General features: G+C 43.1%; 1 protein-coding gene across 4 annotated transcripts in view; it reads left to right on the forward strand.

Moving 5' to 3' along the window:
• MPV17 (mitochondrial inner membrane protein MPV17) overlaps positions 1–19,770 on the forward strand; it is a 153,881-nt gene that overhangs the window by 119,702 nt on the left and 14,409 nt on the right. For all 4 annotated transcript variants that reach the window (XR_004538657.1, XR_004538655.1, XR_004538656.1 and 1 more), the window contains one exon: positions 7,473–7,505. Coding sequence is in view for 1 of the 4 variants with exons in the window: in XM_033935798.1 (XP_033791689.1) it covers positions 7,473–7,505 (33 nt within the window). In the remaining 3 variants the exon portion in view is untranslated. The remainder of the gene's footprint in view (positions 1–7,472; positions 7,506–19,770) is intronic.

A 19,770-nucleotide genomic window follows, 5' to 3' on the forward strand; every position in this document is an offset into this window, starting at 1 on the left:
TGACCTGGGCAAGTCACTCAGTCCTCCATAGCCCCAGGTACGTTAGATAGATTGTGAGCCCACCGGGACAGAGAGGGAAAATGCTTGAGTACCTGAGTGTAAAACCGCTTAGATAACCTTGGTAGGCGGTATATAAAAACCTAATAAACTAAAACTATAACAAATTCTATACTTACACATCAAATTGAATTACCTATAACATATTCGTCGCAACAACAAATAACATTTAAGGCCAAAACTCTTTGTGCAAGACTACATCTTCCCTTCTCCAGTTCTTCAGTACCACTCCCGCTCTAGAGAAGCATTGAAAAGTTCAGTCAGGCGAGCCACCAGAATTTCTCTAAGTTCCTTCAGCACCCTCAGATGTACACCATCCGGCCCCATTGCTTTGTCTACCTTTCATTTAGCTAACTTCTCATGAACACAATCCTCTGAAAATCTATCGGGGTCTACCACTCCACCATCCCTATTCGCATTTGCCTTCTGTACTGGCACTTCAGCCATGAACACAGAACAGAAATATTTGTTAAGCAATTCAGTCTCTTCTTTATCAGCTTCTACATATTTCTCCCCTTTTCCTTTGCTTCTCACAATGCCACTTTTGTACTTCTTATCACTGATATATCTAAAAAAAAATGTCTTTTCTCCCTGTTTTACCACGTCAACTATTTTTTTTCTTCTATTAGCATCTTTGCTTTCCTGACTACTTGACCAGCCTTTTAACTTTTTCAGATATTTTTGCCTGTCTTCCTCTTTCTGCAATCTTTTGTGGTTTATGAAAGCTAACCTCTTATTCCTTATCTTTTCAGCTACTAATTTTGAGAACCAAAGCAGCCTTTATTTCCTTCTACTTTTACTTACTTACCTCACAAAAAGGTTTTTTGCCCTTTACAATAACTCCTTTCAGTTTTGCCCACTAGATTTCTACTCCTTCCAAGCTCTGATTGGGCCAGGTTGTTTAAGGCCCCTCCTATCATTTATTAAAACTTGATATGCCGCCTTAAATAACCTGGGCCAATCAGAGCCTCAGGCCCCTCCCTGGTGCATCCTAGGATGCACTGGGGAGCAGAAGGCCCATTTTGAAGAGGCGAGCCAGCTGGCCAGAGGGAGTAGGCATTCCTCCAGTTAGCCATCTAAATCAAAGTAAGGGTGAGAGGGGGCCGGGCATTGGAGGCAACTGGGGTGGGGGTTGTTGGGGAGTGTTGTGTGGCAGCAGGAGAGAATGAGCATCTCTCCTGTTGCTGGGGAGGGTTCACTTGATAGCAGGAGAGAGTGGGCATCTCCCCCGCTGCCTGGGTTTTAAACAGTGCCGTCACTGTACCGGTCGCTGATTTTTGTCGCCAAAAGCCAACACCACTCTTGGAGAACGGCTAAGCAATTTTTAAAAATCCACCAGAGTGCTTATCAATTCTGAAGAACCCATTTGCATGTCAATGCCTATTTCTTGCCCTGCAGATCCTGCAATTGTGTGGCTTTAATATTATCTTTAACATATAACACTGCTTCACCTCCTTTCTTCCTACCCTGTATTTCCTGAACAGATTATAGCCCGGTATAACTACATCTTAGTCATGGAGTCATGGTTCTCCATGAGCCATGTCTTTGTGATAGCCACTATATCCAATATATCCAATTCATCTTCTTCCTTCACATCTTCTAGATCCAGAATATTGTTTCCCATACTTCGGGCATTAGTATATACTGCTTTCCAGACATTGTTCCCTTTTTCCATCTGTGTTGATGACATTTTGTATATACAGTCAAACCTCGGTTTGTGAGAAACGCGGTTTGCAAGTGTTTTGCAAGATGAGCAAAACACTCCTGCAAACTTTGACTCGCAAGCCAAGTGTTGACTTGATATGCGAGCCCCCACCCCACCCCCCAAAACTGGCTTTGTCCCCGCCCGCAGCCCAAGCCCTTACTTCAAGCGGACAGGACACTGGCACGCAGCACCAACCCACAGGACGTGCCAGTGCCGAAAGAGCCTACCGCTGATCTCTGCTGGACAAACTGAGAATCTCTTGAGAATCTCGGAGAGAGTGGGAGCCAGAAGGCCTTGAGCATGCGCAGATGCTCAAGGCCCCGCAGCAGCCCAGCAGAGATCAGCGGCAGGCTTGTTGGGCACCGTCACGTCCTGTGGGTTGGTGCTGCGTGCCGGTGTCCTGTCCACTCAAGGTAATTGTTTGGGCCATGGTTGGGGTGGGGTGGGGTGAGGGGGGCGAAGCCAGTTCCTGGGGGGTGGGGTCGAAGTGCACCAGTGGCCTCAGTGGGGGGTGGGGGGGAGAATCTTTTTGGGATGTGGTGGGGTGGAAGTATGCCAGTGGCCTCGGGGGGGGGGGGGTCTTTGGGATGTGGAACAAATCATCCAAGTTTCCCTTACTTTATATGGGGAAACTCGCTTTGATATACGAGCACTTTGGTTTACAAGCATGCTTTTAGAACGAATTATGCTTGCAAACCAAGGTTCCACTGTATTAAAAAATAGCTTCTGAAATAAACTTTTAATCTTTCTAGATGTATTTAATAGCTAACAAAATTTCCTTCAATGATTTCAGAAACAGTAGTCTGCATGAAGCCTACAAAATTAACCAAGAAACCTACCAAACTGTTCTACTTACACAGGGAAACCTTTAAAAGTTTTAGCACATAAGCTATATTTCCAGTAAATCTGGCTCAATGAATTTCTCCCTTAACCAGAGCACTACTGGATTTGATCTTTAGACAGACACAGAGGGTTAAGTGCACTGAAAGCTTTCTCTCATTTTCTATTAATGGAAAAGTGCTTAATACATCTATCTCTGAGAAGTTTTGTAATATACTTCCATTGTCTGAACACAAACAGATGAGTATTAATGGCATAGTCTTTAAATAAGGTGCTCAGATGAAGTAATACCAAAACATAGGCTCTATAAATTTTATGTTTATTTAAATGAAGCTTCAGAGTTTACATTTTTTATTTATTTATAGTTTAACACTAAATAGAAATCATTCTTGTGGGAGTTAAAAGTGTAGTGACGGAATACTTTGAAAAGCAAGGAAGCAAACCATAGTAATTGCTTACGGGGATGGCTGTACATAATGGATTTCAACCAGTATTGTATAGAAGAGGTAAAGGGACAGTAGGTAACTAGGCAAAAATAAAAAAAAAACCAGAAGGTGCTTGCAGTCACTGAACTCTTGAATACTAAGCTAAAGAGAGAGACATGCATTTGTATGCAGATAAGTAGATGAGTGGGTGTAGAATAAAACAAAAAGATGCAACCGTGTGTGTGAAAAATAAGTAACTCTGTGCAGATACTGAGCACTAGGCAGCGTATGGACTGTATATACTCAAACTTAAACTTAGATTTATGGGCTAAAAATGGCCCAAAAATCGGAGTCTCAGTTTATATTAGTCTTACTACTACTACTATTACTAAGGTGACCATATGTCTCGTTTTTAACGGGACTGTCCCATTTTGGGATCCGTTGTCCCCACACACAGCTTCGGGACGCCGAAATGTCCCATTTTCAGGGACAGTGTCCCGAAGCTGTGCGCGGGGACAATGGGACAGGCGATCATTTCCTGTCCTTCCCTGCCGTGCAAAAAAAAAAAAAGCTCCCTCCTTCCTGTCCCTCCCGGTCCGCCGCCGCCGCTGCTCTCCTTACCTCCCTGCTGCTAATCACTGCCCAGAAGCCTTCTTCCTGATGTCAATTCTGACGTCGGAGAGGACGTTCGGGCCAGCCAGGCAGCGATTGGCTGGCCCGGAACATCCTCTCTGACTTCAGAATTGACGTCTGGAAGAATGCTTCAGGGTGGCAATTAGCAGCAGGGAGGTAAGGAGAACAGCAGCAGCGGCGGACCTCCTTCACTTCCTGCCGCGCAAAAAAAAGCCTCCCTTCTTCCCCCCCCCAACTCCCGGAGGTTTGCATATTATAAACAGGTAACTTCTTTTGCATCTGGGGCAATGTGTCCAGAGTCACAAGGAGCTGTAGTGCAAATCAAACCAGATTCCCCTGGTTCTTGGCCCACTGCATTCATCAGACTAAATGATTCCTAAAAAATTGATTTTTCAGATAACTGCAGTAAAGGCATGTGAGATTAGCTTTAGCTTTTTTTAATTGCTTTATCTGTGATATACATAGGCATCATGGAAAGGTAACTCACTTAATCTGCTTGTGAAAGGTGCGAGATATGTATTCACCCCCCTCTTCCCTTCCAGTGTGCTACCTTCTCCCCTCCTCCTACACTTGATGATAAGTTGTCTGTGATGGATAGGTTAGAGATCAAAAGAGAGAGAAGCTTACTGTGGGAGTGTAATCGGTCACAAAATCACATTTTATTTTCTAAACAAGCTTTTACAAATACTTTTAAGGACCTTATCTAAAAGTCCCTAATGAATCTGCCTCAGTAAAGTGAGGGGATATTTTTAAGCCCTCTCTTGGGGATGACATCAGCCTTTGCCTGGAGCATACTCCAGCCAGCAATAGTTTGTCCTTGAGAAAAAAAATACTAAGATCTCTTACTCCACAGCTATCAATCCAGCAAATAACAAAATTAATCTGACACTTGGCAAATAAGTTATTTTCAAAAAGAGGAAAGTGATTGAGACATGGAGAAGAGAAATTTGTGAAGTAAATTACTAGTGAAAATAGCCATGGAGAACCTTAGGGTGGAATGTGGTCACAATAGTTGGGGAGAACGCAGGAGGAACTCGACACTGTGAACACAGAGCAGATAGGATGCTTTCTGGAAGAGTTGAAATACCTAAACATTTTTCATCTTCGTTTGGTCAAGGAGGAAGAGGCGTGGACGCATGGGTGCCAACATTTAAAAAATATTTGGGGAAATTAAAACACAAATTACTCTCCTGTGGACACAAATGAACACCACTACACCTATAAAGCTGGCTGCCCCACTCATCTGGACCCAGCAGTTTCTTTGACTAGCTCCCCACAGGTCAATATCTCTCTCTCCAGCCTCTCCCACTCATCTGGGCCCAGCAATTTCTCTGACTAGCTCCCCACAGGTCAATATCTCTCCCTCCAGCCTGTTCCACTCATCTTGTCCTGCTCATATGTCCAGAACTCTATACTCACATCCCCCGTGGGATCCTCTACTTGCTCGCTGCGCTTTCACTCTTAGGGTTGCGCAAGTGAAGCAAACATGATGCCTTCAGCGGCCCCGGAAGCCTATCACCCAGCTACAGTTTCCTGTCCCTGCATAGGTGAGAATTCTCCCAAAGATGCACAACATGGGAAGTCTTTCATCCATTCCGACCCTATGACAGTTGTCGCTGGAACACTGATCTCATTAGCCGTCGTTCCGCCCTACCTGAACCTGGTCCTTGTTCTGCACACACTTCCACAGCGCGTAAACTGTGCCAGGAAATCGAACCCTGCCAGGCGCCACTGCACGTGCCCTAACACTCAAAAGGCAGCCTTCTCCACAGCCAGATGCTGTAGCAGAGGAAAATCTTGCAAAGGCAGTCTATTTGTAACGCTGCCCGCAGGCTTGACGGTGAACACGTGCAGTGCTGTTGGAGAGCTAGCAGGGTAAGTACCGGATTCCTCAGGGGTGTGAACTCTGGACAGGTGCATGGGTCTGAAGATGACGGGCATAGCTTCATGCACTTCCCGACTGACCCCACCGAATCGGTGAGGCCAATTATTTTTTTTTTTTAAACAAATCGATTTGAATCGGAAATCGGGCAGCACTAGTAGGCAGAGAGGAGTTAGAGTTATGGATTGAAGACTAAGGGATAGATTCACTAAGGACACCGATCATGTCTCGACCGCTTTGCGATCACTTTGCGATCCTGACCCGATTCACTAACCTTCCTCCCGTACCTGATCCAATCCGTGCATGCAAATAAAGGGGAACGGCATGCAAATGTAGGCAGGCAGCGATTCACTAAAAAAAAAAAATGAGGAACATCGACTGGGCTGGCTGGCCAATCCCAATCCCAAAACAAGCGACTGCTGAGGACTAGTCCCTGCCGACTCTCCTGCTCCATGCCTGCCTTGAAATCTCAGCCAACTTCCACCAGCCCTGCTCTCTGCTCTGCTCCATTTAGCTCTCTGCTCCCTCCCTGCTCTCTGCTGCGATTCTCCTACTAAAAAAAAGCTCTCTGCTCCTGCTTGTCGCTCTTCCCTGCAGCGGAAGCCCGTGGTTTTAAACCCACAGGTTAAAACCACGGTCTCGCACTGCAGGGAAGGGCGGCAGAGAGAGGAGAGTCAGGGCGAGTATATAAAAAAAAGTAAACAAAAAAAAACAGACAGCAAACACATAGGCAGACCGAAGTAGATGGTATGCGCATGTCGGTATCGCTCTCCAGCGATCCGTGCCTCCAGTCGCCCCCATTTGCATGAAGATGGTTGGTGAATCGGTCAGCCTCCGGGCTTATTAGTGAATCTAGGCCTTAATTTTAAAAAGTGGGTTTCAGTCTGCTTTTAAACAAAGGAAAGGATGTGACAGACAAACTCAGGTAGTTTATTCCAGGCATGCGGGGCAGCTAGATGAAAGGAGCGGGAAGTCTGGAATTGGCAGTGAAGGAGAAGGGTAAAGATGAAAGCAGCTTATCTCAGGAACTTCGGGGAGGCTATAAGGAGAGATAAGAGAGGAGAGATACTGAGGGCCTGAGGCATAATCCATGCCTGTTTGCTTTTACACATCAGCTGTGAATTCTAGGTATAAATGCCAGTTTCTTTTGGTAGCGGTGGGGAGGGCAGTTTGAAAATCCATTTACCAGAATAAACTGGCATCTGAAAATTGTCTATCCTTAACCAATGTGCAAAAGGGATTTCCTATACATATTCTTTCCTATTTTAGGCACTCGGGTGGAGGAGTATTTTGTAAAGCTTCTTCTGCATTAATGCTGGTTTTAAACTCATAAAATGGCTTTTATAAAATGTCATGTTCCCGAGAGTGTGGTTTAAGCAATGCAGAGGCAGAGCTGTGAAATACGCCTTTTCTCAAGGGGGAGCAGAAATAAATTTCCTGATTCTGCATGCCTGTTTATAAACGAGCATAGGCACCTTTGTTGCTTTATAAGATATTCTCTTATGAAATTACCCCAGCCTCATGTATTTTTGTTAGTAGTGGAGAAATAGCCTAATAGCGCAGTGGGCTGAGAACCAAGTTCGATTCCCACTATGGCTCCTTGTAATCCTGGGCAAGTCACTTAACCTCCAGTTGCCCCAAGTATAAAAACTTAGATGTGAGCCCACTAGGGACAGAGAAAGTATCTGCATATAATAGATATAAACCGTTTTGGTTGTACCACAGAAATGTAAATCAAATTCATGACCCCCTTGCCTTTGTCCTTTACTAAATTACTTGGATTTTTAAACTTCTTTGGTTTAGCATAATGCCTAATCCCATCTTGAAAGGTACAAAATGTCCATCCCTGAGCTATCTCATCCTAGTTATACCTGTTATATCCTGTTTTCTCTTGGCTAATGACTGTTTGTTTGTTTTCTATATTTTCCAGGACTACTGTGATGCCTTAATTGTCAACTATTATGTAAGTGTACCCATTAGTTCCTGCAAATCTGATATTTATATTGCTTCCCTGGTTAAAAAAAAGAAAGTACCAAAAGATGTGTGCAACAAATACAGTGACATGCTATGAGGGTAATTTTACAGTTGCAAACATTTCTAAAATATAACCACACTTCTCCCAGTGTGGGCTTTGGCAAATTTTTCAGTTGGAGGAATGTGGGTATTTCCACTCTAAAAATGACTTCAGAAAACTTTTAAAATTACATTTCACTTGCACTTTAGCACACACAAAATTTCAGGATTATTTTATGTGCATATGGTGCAATTTTTCAAAATACATGTATGTAAATGCAAATCCCTCCTTAGTCCTACTTCCTGAACTCGGTCCAGACAGTTATGCCCATACTGACACAGAATTTTCTTTGAGGACAAGCAGACCAGAGTAATCTCACATGTGGCCAATGTCCCCAGCGTAAACGCTTAAAGTGTATATCTCTTTAAAAGCTCGAGCCTGCGTCCCACCACTCATTCATGGGTGCTTTCCCGTCAGCCTTGCAAGCATGGGACCTGCAGTGTTTTATCATCCACGGAGAGAGGAGGATGTTTTTTCTGCGGCTCTTCTCAGCCTCATTTTGGAAGTTCTTTTTCATCATGTGGTACCTTTTCTGGAGAAAATTTCCCCTTTGTTTTGTCTTAAGGTGCTTTCTTTCCTCCTGTCCCTTATAGTTTTAGAACTTTTTGGCCATCTTGTAAGTTTTGTGTTTTTTTTTTTCTTTTCTCTTTTTTACTGTGTCTCACAGGCCCTCTTGGGCCTGAGCGCCAGTCAGGAACTTTCCCTTCTTTTTTTATACAGTGAGTGCCTTTTTTTTTTAACCATTGAGTCATTTGATTTAACCATGGCCGTTTTTCCTTCAGTGTCATTGAAGGTTCCCAGAGGCTTTAAGCATTGTGCCCAATACAATCGGATCATCTCAGCTTTTGAAACCCATTCCTGGTGTATTCAGTATTTGGGGACCAGATCATAATAATTTAAACTGTCATCTTTGCTTGCGTATGCAGAAAAGAACACAGAAATCCAGAGAGGCTCAGAAACAAAAAATATTTGGAGTCAAGTCTGAATCATTGGCATTGGTGACTGCTTCCGTCCACATGGCACAGAGAGCTGTATCTACCACTGGGAGTCACCGAGCATCAAATGGGTCTCCACATGCTTTGATGCCGGGGACAGGTCAGCATTGATCCGAGAAGTCTGGATTTGATGACGTGCTCATTGGCACTGAGGGAAGTTGATGCGATACATCAGGTAAAGACCAAGAAGCACAAGCATCGGTCCCCTTCGATACAAGGTACCAGGAACTCTGGGGCACTAAGGGATGTGGCACCCAAGAAATGTCAACACCAGGAGGACTGTTCCCCCTCCATTCAAGAAGTGCCTATGCATAGGCCTCCTGCTACCTGGGATCTGGTATCTGAGTTGGCACAGACAACTGTGCAGGCTATTTTTGAGCCATTGCCCCAGATTTAACCAGTGGCGGCCCTCAATAAATTGATCCAGGCCATGCTCCAAGAGCACTTAGCAGGGCTGTTGGCTATGCAGAATGCATTGGCATCGAGAATGCTTGCACCAGCCATGATAATCTGCTCAGCCTGTGGTGCAGTCTCTGACGCTGGCATCGCTGCGGTGTTGGCATCAACTTCAGCCCATGCAGGAACACTCTTAATGTCAGTGGAGGAAGCTTCACCAGAGTCCAGAGGAGAATCTGCCTCTCAGTGCCATTCAGATACAGGACATGGCTTCTCACTTCCAAGACAGGCAAGTTATCATCCCTCCTGTGAGGATGTTTTTGCTGAGACCGATATGACCAGTTGGCCGGAAAGCAGGAGGCCTGTTGAAAGTTCCTGGCTAGGAGCAATTATGATACTTTTGATGTGGCTTCGAGGATCTTTGCCCAAAGTATAGTGATGTGCAGACTTTTATGGCTGTGTGTCTCTTGACTTGGGCCCAACTGTCCAGCAGAGATTGGTGAATGCTACCTGCTGTAAGGTAATGTCAGATTTCCATCTGAATCAGTCAATTGTTCTGCCAACATTTTTTCCCAAACCTCATGCTCATTCTGGCAAAAGCGTACTGCGTACTTTGGACTGTAAGTGAACATTGGCCTTTTACAATAAGTGGACTAGGCCCTACAGACAATCCACTCAGCTTTTTCTTTCTTGTAGTTCAGTCTGTTTATTATATATAAACAGAAATAGTATACTTGATAATCAAGCAATGTGGAAAATAAACCCCCAGCAGAATCACCCCAACCACCCAAATGTTAACAAAACATCTGCCAAGCAAGAGGCCTATACTCTTATGGTCTCCAGCAGAAAGTCAATAAAAATAATCCCCCCCTGTACTGCCATTACTCATTTCTCATTTATCCAAACCAATGTAGATCAATGTTCATGCTAATTAAGAACCAAACTCTGTGCTTTAGGTGATAGATCTTCAACATAAGCTTTGTTTCCTTTGTTTCCTATCCAACAGGATAGGGGTCGTCAACGGTAAATGCACCATTTCTAATTGACTGGCATATTGTATCTCTTTTACTTGTGTCCAGGCTAGGCTCAATATAGTGTAGAGGGTCATGTCATGGTTCATAATGTCAGAGCCATGGTAGCATCAGTAACTCATGTGATCATCCTCCATTAAAGAGGTATGCAAGACTGCAACATGAACTTCAGTCCACACATTCACATGTCCCTACTGCCTTGAGCAAGACACCTGATGCAATTTTCGGTTTGGTCAGATGGTCCTGCAACTTTTGTTTGGGGTCTAGAATCCAACATTTCTCCCCTCCCCCAGGCCTGTTTTGTTCATTTCCAGACTGTACCTCCACAACAGTATGTATATGTTTTCAAATTAATTTTTGAACTCACTGTTGCGAGTTTCTATTGCCTAATGTTTTTTGTTTTCAGTGAGCCAGGTAACTAGGGATTCCTACATGTGAGATTGCTCCAGGCTGCTTGTCCTTGGAGAAAGCAAAGATACTTCTATAGCAGGCCAATAATCTCACATACCCTCCCACCTACACTTGGAGTTGAATTTTTTAGCTGTGTATTGTACTGCTGATCACATGCTCATGAGGGAAGGCACCATCTGCATGCACAGAAGAATGATGTTTCGAGCTTTTAAAGAGATATACACATTTAAGCGTCCGCACTGAGGCTCTGTGGATGATGTCATCCATATATGTGAGATTATTGGCCTGATGTCCACGGAGGACACCTGCTACAGGTTAGTACCTTTTGATTTATATAAGTCTAAGCAGTGCTGGGATTTGATCTCACAACCTCATGGTGCTGATGCAGCTGCTCTACCACTAGGCCACTCCTCACCTCTTGTGAAGTAGACAGTAGAGGACTAGTACTTATCCTGCTAAGGCTCCCCAAAATATCTATAGCCATGGGAGGAGGGGTTCATCTTCAGCTGAGGCACTCCTGCCTTCAGCTGGGCCCCCTTCCTGCTTTAATGGCTTTTAGGGATGACAAGCCCCACCAGTTAAAGATGTCTTCAGTGCAAAGTCCTGCCTGTTCTGTCTGAACAACACAAGTCAGAAGGCGTGCTTTTGTCACCATTGCCAGCTTTGTTCCACATTATTTGTTTAGTGACTGAAATGAGCATGAGCAGAAGTGCCAGTGTTGGTGGATGAAGTGCGCTGTCAGCTTGAGTACTTCTCTAGCAGCAAAAGTGGGATTTCCACAGGAGACATTGTCAGCTGGTGGGGCTTAATGTGGCTGAGGTGGCAACAAGATATGATGGGAAGGCGTGGCAGGGGGAAAGAATATTTGGCCCCTTCAGTCCACCTTTGAGACTTATTATCCCCCTCCCCCCCCCCCCCCCCCCCCCGCCGGTCCACAAAAATGGACTTTTGGCTACACTCCTGCAATGTTTTGGATATCCTTAAGTTGATATTTATTGTGTAAATAATAATCAACTCATTTACTTAGAACCTTAAGAACATAAGAATAGCCTTACTGGGTTAAACCAGTGGTCCATCAAGCCCAGTAGCCCATTCACACGGTAACCAATCCAGGTCACTAGTACCTGGCCAGAACCCAAGGAGTAGCAATATTCCATGCTACCGATCCAGGGCAAGCAGTGGCTTCCCCCATGTCTTTCACAATAACAGACTATGAACTTTTCCTATAGGAAATTGTCCAAATCTTTCTTCTTTTTTTTTCCAATCTTTATTCATTTTTACATCTTACAACAAGTGTATCAATAAATTGACAATTGAAATTAAGTACATCACTTTAATTTCTTTCATATTTAACAGTAATATATAAAATTTAACCTCTTCCCTCCCACCCTTACCATAACATATGTAATATTTTTCATACTTATTAATACCCTCCCCTCACCCACCAAAGCTTTTCCAACCATTTCCAACCTTATTTATCTCCCATCCCTCCCCCCCCCCCACCGGATGTGCATATTATCTTATGATAAACCATAACTATAGAGATTCTACAAAGGACGTCAATGGGCCCCAAATTAATTTAAAATTTTCATTATTCCCTAATATGGCAGCATTCATTTTCTCATATTTATATATTAGACATAAACTTGCCCACCAAAATGTAAAGTTGAGGCGATCCCAATTTTTCCAGTTTCGTGTAATCAGTTGTATAGCTGTACTTGTCATAATTAAAAAGAGACGTCTTTTATTTTTAGGGGATCTTTAATATGCAAAATAGTACCGTAAATTATTATTTCATAAGTTAAAGGAATCTCAGAATTTAAAATATTAATTTTTCCCCAAATCAAATTATTATTTCATAAGTTAAAGGAATCTCAGAATTTAAAATATTATTAATTTTTCCCCAAATTGATTTCCAAAAAAAATCAGAATTCTAGGGCAGTAAAACAACAAATGGTCTAATGTTCCTATGTCAGTGCCAGCATCTATTAGATCTAGCATTTCCGCTTGAAAACAGAGGAATTGCAGGCTATAAAAAATTTTTAATTACGCCATTCAGGGAACCCTTTCTGAATAGCCTGTTTCAGTTGCAACCATTTATAAAATTGAAATTTTAAGATCCCAAAAGATTGTTGCAACCGTGAAAAATCAATCAATCAGTTTTCCATTTGAAATAACATCCTCTAATATTCTTATGCCTGCTTGCAAATCTTGTCTTAAAACCAGCTACGCTATCCGCTCTTACCACAACCTCTGGCAATGCGTTCCAGAGCGTAACTATTCTCTGAGTGAAAAAAAATTTCCTTCATGATGCGACCTTTACCTTGAGTATTGTGCTCAGTTCTGGTTGTTGTATCTCAAAAAACATATAGCAGAATTAGAAAAGGTTCAAAGAGTGGTCAATATGTTAAAAGAGGATGGAACTCCTCTCATATGAGGAAAGACTAAAGAGGTTATGGATCTTCAGCTTGGAAAAAAGATGACAGAGTCGGTGTAGAACAGGTAAAAGTGAATTAATTTTTCACCCTTTCAAAAAGTACAAAAACCAGGGGACACTCAATGAAATTATATGGAAATACTTTTAAAACAAACAGGAGGAAATAGTTTTTCATTCAAAGAATAATTAAGTTGTGGAACTCAAGTTCCTGGAGAAAAAGCCCATAGTCGTCTATTAAGACGGACATGGGGAAAGCCACTGCTTGTCCTGGGTTTGGTAGCATGGAATGTTCTATAATACGAGTCTGTAAAGTACTTGTGTCCTGGATTGGCCACTGTTGGAAAAAGGATATTGGGCTAGATGGACTATTTGTCTGAGTCAGTATGACTATTCATATGTTTGTAGTACTAATTTACTGTTCGGTTGTAAACTAGGATGTCCGAGGGTCACAGATATCATGAACTGGCGTAGTAAATTCACATTGAATAGCCTGTTATGGGAACTAACGTGTACAGAATGATTGGACTGCAAACATGATAACAGGCTTGGGGATCAGAGAGGAGCCTATTAGCTTTTCTGAAGGGAGAGGTAACTCTGCTTCCTCACACCTGTGTTTAGGTTAATACATTGTGTTTGCCTTAGAGTTTTGCAGCAGGTTCTTTGTATCAGGATAGAATAGCTAATTACCTCTTTCCATTTAAATATGCTGTACTGTACAGTGGTGCCTTACACAAGGTTTTGCTTCACTGCAACCCTTTTTCCCCATTAGACAGCTATTGCTAACCACACGCTTTTGCCTGTGTTAGCTTTTTGCTTCAACCCCAGAGTGAAGGAAGAAATCAAGTCAAAACTAAGGACCTTGCGTTTCTCCCACCAGGACACTATCATCCAGGAAGTCCCTGTTTGTATTTATATAGCTAGAAAATGGAAAGAGTGTTTGACGGTCAGTGGGTAGTGTGACAGCTGAAGCCACTGTTAACAGAGAAGAAAAAAAAAGATTTTAATGCCTTCCCTTTAAAATATTTACTAGATAATGGTCCATTTGGTACAACTCTCTTATCTCTTTATCTAGTTTTAATGGTGAGCAGTTATCTGAAGATGATGCCTTCTGCTGAGAAGACTGTTACTAACTTATGTCTTCTAATAATCTTAGATAGAATCCCCTTGAAATTTGATTGGCATGCCCTGTTCCAAAAATTGTCTTGTTGAGACTGATTTCCAATTCTTAAAAAAAAAAAAAAAAAAAAGACCCCAAAGAAACAGTACGCCTAAATCAAATTGTGGTTTGCAGTTGCTGTGATTGTATCTAGCCAATTAATTTACTCTCACTTAATGCTGCAAGATGGTAAAATGTTATTCCAATTCAATTAAGATGTATTCCCTCTGATAGAATATTTCTGAAAGCCCTCAAGACCTACCTGTTTGAAAAATGTGGGAACAAATTGCGGGAACAAATTGCGAAGTTATTAAATTTGCGGATGACACCAAACTCTACCACAGGGTTGAAACCATGGAAGACTGCGAAGATCTGCAAAGGGACCTAACGAAGAATGGGCCAAGAAATGGCAAATGAGCTTTAATGTAGGGAAATGCAAGGTCATGCATGTAGGGAAAAAGAACCCGATGTTCAGCTATAAAATGGGGGATCACTGCTAGGGGTAAGTAACCTTGAAAGAGACCTGGGAGTGATGGTAGACACATCTTTGAAGGCGTCGGCACAGTGCGCCACAGCCTCAAGAAAAGCAAACAAAATGTTGGGTATCATTAAGAAGGGTATCACGACCAGGACAAAGGAGGTCATCCTGCCACTGTATCGTGCAATGGTGCGACCGCATCTGGAGTACAGTGTCCAGTACTGGTCGCCGTACCTCAAGAAGGACATGGCGGTACTTGAGGGAGTCCAGAGAAGAGCAACTAAACTGATAAGGGGTATGGAAAACCTCTCATATACTGACAGACTGAAAAAGCTGGGGCTGTTCTCCCTGGAAAAGCGGAGACTTAGAGGAGGCATGATAGAAACCTTCAAGATCCTGAAGGGTATAGAAAAGGTAGACAGGGACAGATTTTTCAGATTATGGGGAACCACAAGTACAAGGGGACACTCGGAGAAATTAAAAGGGGACAGATTTAGAACAAATGCCAGAAAGTTCTTTTTCACCCAGAGGGTGGTGGATTCTTGGAACGCGCTTCCGGAGGCTGTGATAGGCCGGAGCACGTTACAAGGCTTCAAAGAAGGTTTGGATAGGTTCCTAGAGGATAAAGGAATTGAGGGGTACAGATAGGAGTAGCGGTAGGTTATAGGGATAGTCTGGGACCATTGCTCAGGCAATGGGCCTGATGGGCCACCGCGGGAGCAGACCGCTGGACGAGATGGACCTCTGGTCTGCCTCAGCGGAGGCAAGTTCTTATGTTCTTAAATGTTAGGTGATTTAGAAGTCGTCTTATGTTTAAAACTTTAAGTTTAAGAATTATTTATGGTGTGTGAAATGCTCAGTGGCGTACCAAGGGGGGGCCGGGGGGGGGGCGGTCCACCCCGGGTGCACACCTTAAGGGGGGGTGCACAGCCAGCCAGGTCCCGTTCGTCCGGTGCCGGTCCGTGCAGGACCGGCAAGATCGCATTGGGTCCATCGGCAATGTCTGGGCTGCAACGGCGATGAGCGGCATCGGAACCCCCCGCAACACAATTCATGATAAGCAACGCCTACCCCCCCCCCCCAATAACACTTAAGATCGGCAACGGGCCTCCTTCTACCCCCGGCATCAATAGAACTTCAGATTGGCAACACGGTGCTCATTCAAAAGCTTCCCCTCTGATTGAATTGCCTGGGCCGAAACAGGAAGCTGAGTCAGAGGGAAGCTTTGGACTGAGCACCACATTGCCGATCTGAAGTTCTGTTGATGCCGGGGGTAGAAGGAGGCCCGTTGCCGATCTTAAGTGTCATCACGGGGGGGGGGGCGTTGCCGATCTTGTTGCCAAAATTGGAAAGGTGAGAGGAAGGGAGAGATGGGCTTGTGCTGGATGGAGAGATTGAGAGAAGAGGGCAGATGATGGAAGTGGAGAGAAGGGGGGAAAGAGAAGAGAGCAGATGATGGAAGTGGGGAGAAGGAGGAGAGAGAAGAGGGCAGATGATGGAAGTGGGGAGAAGGGAGAGCAAATGCTGAATGGAAGTAGAGAAAGAGAACACATACTGGATTGAAGGAGGGATAAAGAAAAAGGACATATGCTGGATGGGGAAGAAGATAGAGTTAGTGAGATAGTGGAGGGGTGAAGGAAAGGGGTGGCATGCTGTGGATAGACACAGTGGAAAGAGGGAAACTGAGGACTGCATAGTAAGAAAGAATTTAATTTAGAAGGAGGCAGAAAATAAAGAAGGAAGACCAGAGAAGGAAAGGGAAGAGAGAGAGATGCCAGAGAACGGGGAAGGAGACAGAGATATCAGATCTGAGCAGAGGAAATGAGAAGAGAGAGATGCTAAAAACCAAAGGGGGGAGGGAAAGAGAGATGAAAGGAAAAAGATGCCAGACCATGAGGGAACAGAGGGAAGATAATGGATGCCAGACCAAAAGGGGGGGAGCTAGAGGAGAGATGGCAGGGGGAGACAGACAGTTTCTGGAAGGGACAGATGCTGGAAGGAAAAGAGTGAAAAGAAGATAAAAGCAGAAACCAGAGACAACAAAAGGTTTAAAAAAATCATTTTATTTCTATTTTGTCATTAGAATATATCAGATTTGAAATATATATCCTGCTAGAGACATAACTGGGGACTGCAAAGCCCAGGCAATGCTTCTTTAGCTAGAGAAAGAGGGCATGTGATGGAAGTAGGGGATAAATAAAAGGAGGGCACATTATAGGGGGAAAACGATTGATTTAGGGAAATACTGGAGGGGGTGAGGGAAAAAGTTGGCGAGCTGTAGGTAGACAGTAAAAAAGGAAATTGATGAGAGAGTAGTAAGAACGTAATCTAGATGGATGCAGAAAATAAATTAAAAAGGAAAATGAGGGAAGAAAGGGATTGCAGAAGAGAGGAGAGAGATGCCAGACCAATGGGGGTAAAAGGAGAGATGGAAGGGGGAGGCTTACAGTTTCTGGAAGGGGCCTAGAAGGAGAGAAGATGTCATATAGGGGCGCAGAGACGGCAGACAGTGAATGGAAGAAAGAGAGTAACAAGAAGATGAGGAAAGCAGAAACCAGAGAAAACAAAGGTAGAACAAAAATTTTCTATTCATTTATTGCTTTAGGAGACATGTGTCACTGTTTCTGTGGTGTTGCATTGTATGCAGAGTCCAGCTTCTTGCTGGTTCAATTTAACTTTTGTCTATGTATGACTCGAGGATCCAAGATGGCCGCTGAACAGACGCTCTGAGAACGACGCTCCGAACCGCTCCAGACATCTTACCTAATTTCCTGAATCGGCGGCTTCGCAGCCCGATTTCCTATTAGGATGCCGAAGAGAAGGGGTAGGAATGCAGCTGGTGCCTTACTGCACTCGGATTTGCCTTCCCTCAGCAGAATTGATGAACTGCTACGGCAGATGTAGGGGGCAGCGTACTCCATGTCGGTGAGCAGCCCCTTGGGAGGACCCGGACAGAGCGAGGCTGGTGTTGTCTCTCCTGGGCTTGAAACCACCCTAAGCCCCGACCTGAGAGCCCCACCCCCGTGACCTCGGTCTACCAGCTCTCCAGGGGCAGAGGAAACCCCGGAGAAGTGGGAGGTCCTTTCCCCAGAGGCAGTTTCTATATTGGAGACTGGAAGCAGTGCTCCCTGACAGGGAGCAACTGCAGAAGAAACCGAGGTAGGACAAGCAGACGGAGGTGGTTTCCAATCAGAATCAAGCCAGGACAGCTTTCCTTCTCAGGACAGTGAGCATTTCTACACCCAGCAAAGGTTTCCTATTTGGGAGAAACCAGCATAAGTGACTTTAGATTCTTTAGGGATTTGATTGCAAATTTTACTAAAACTATCAGTCCCAATTTCCAATATATAGAGGGGAAATTGATTCAACATACTAGAGAGCTGAAAGATTTAACAGCGGATTTGACTGTCTCAAAGGCTACGATTCAAACGCTTGATCAAGATATGCTTATAGTTAAACAAGTACAAGAGTCCGTCCCTAATCAAAGATAATACTAATCTCAGTAAGAAAGTGGAAATACTTGAAAATAATTCCCGGAGTAATAATCTGAGACTCATTAATTTCCCTAGATTAACCACTGTTACTCCTAGGGAAATGTTAAGGAGATATCTGATCGAAATACTGCAAGTTTCTGAGGAAACTTTACCACCATTTACTCAAGTGTATTATTTACTAAATAAAGATGGGACTCAATTGCAGTCTAAAATATCGAATCAAATACCATTGAATGTTTCTGAGATTTTAGAAACATCAGATAGAGACAGCAGTACCTTCTACAATGGTTGTGACTCTAGCTCTCGCAATAGATAAAGTATGGTTATTGAGACTTTTCTTCAAAAATAAACAGAAAGAGTTTCTTGGATGTAAAGTACAAATGTTTCCTGATTTTTCTAGAGAAACTCAAAAGCGTCGTAGAGAATTTCTACTTTTGAAACCTGGAGTCACTTCACTGGGCGTGACATTTTACTTAAGATATCCTTGCAAGTGTATATATTTGCTACCGTTCAGTTAAATATGTTTTTTTGAACCTCATCAGTTAACTGATTTTCTGGCTTTGTCTCGACAGAATAAAGAGGAATCAACAACAATAGCTCAATAGTTTATATAAGCTGTTCTTTATCTCAGTTCTGTCTGTAATTTGTCTAATTTCTATAATAATTTTTCTTCTTTTTTTCTTGCTTGACGTGATCTTGGATCTTTTTTTTTTTTTTGAGGGCTTGAGTTGGGTTAGTTGAAAGAATTTTCTTTGTTTATCATGATTCATATTGGTTATAAGTTATATTTCACTAACCTACTTTCTGTACAAGTGAATACTTGAATATACTATTAAAATGATGCATATTTGTTTGTATTGAGCACCTTGGGTGCCTGGGCATTGTATTTGAAGTTGTTTGCATCAATAAAAATTGTTTGAACCTAACCTTTGTCTATGTATTTCTATTTTATCCCCCCTTTTACAAAACTGTGGAGCGTTTTTTAGCGCCAGCCCGTGGTGGTAGCAGCTCTTATGCTCAGAATTCTATGAGCTTCGGAGCTGTTACCACCGTGGCTAAAATCTACACTACAGTTTTGTAAAAGGGGGAGGGGTTAGTTTGTGATGACATATTCCATACTAGGCGAAGGTGTATTCTGTGTGTTCGAAAGACATGGTTTTCTGTTAGGATTGATGGTGTAGGATTGATCTGTACTACTCTGGCTTGTTTAGTTTTACAATGGGTGTATTGATGTACTCTTTACTGCAGTATGTAAGATGCTGCCTTTTCCTAGGTACTCATGTGCGACGTGTGGCTTGTTACTAAAAATATGTTTTTCGTACAGATGGGGGGGGGTGTCAAAAAAATGATGGGCCCCGGGTGTCACATATGCTAGGGTACGCCACTGGAAATACTAATTTTAATGTTTTGTAATTCCTGGTTATAACTAATTATTTTTATTATTGTAAATCACATTGATCTCCTCCTGATATGGGTGTATTAGCGATTTCATAAGAAATAATGTAATGTAATGCTATCCTACATCCTGCTGGATTCCCCAACATGTTTGACATGATAAGCAAACAAAGGGGCTAATCTTGAAGATTATTTTAAATAGAGGGTTAAACTGTGACTAAATGATACTGTCTGATACTCTAGGTTATGTGACTATGCATATGACTAAAAAAAGTTTTGTTTATTATATTTAAAGGAAACTCTAAGCAACTTGATGTAAAAAATATGTGTGAGGGGCCGCTGAAAAGATCTCAGCCCAACC

This window comes from Geotrypetes seraphini, chromosome 3 (assembly GCF_902459505.1).
Source record: "Geotrypetes seraphini chromosome 3, aGeoSer1.1, whole genome shotgun sequence".
NCBI lineage: Eukaryota > Metazoa > Chordata > Amphibia > Gymnophiona > Dermophiidae > Geotrypetes > Geotrypetes seraphini.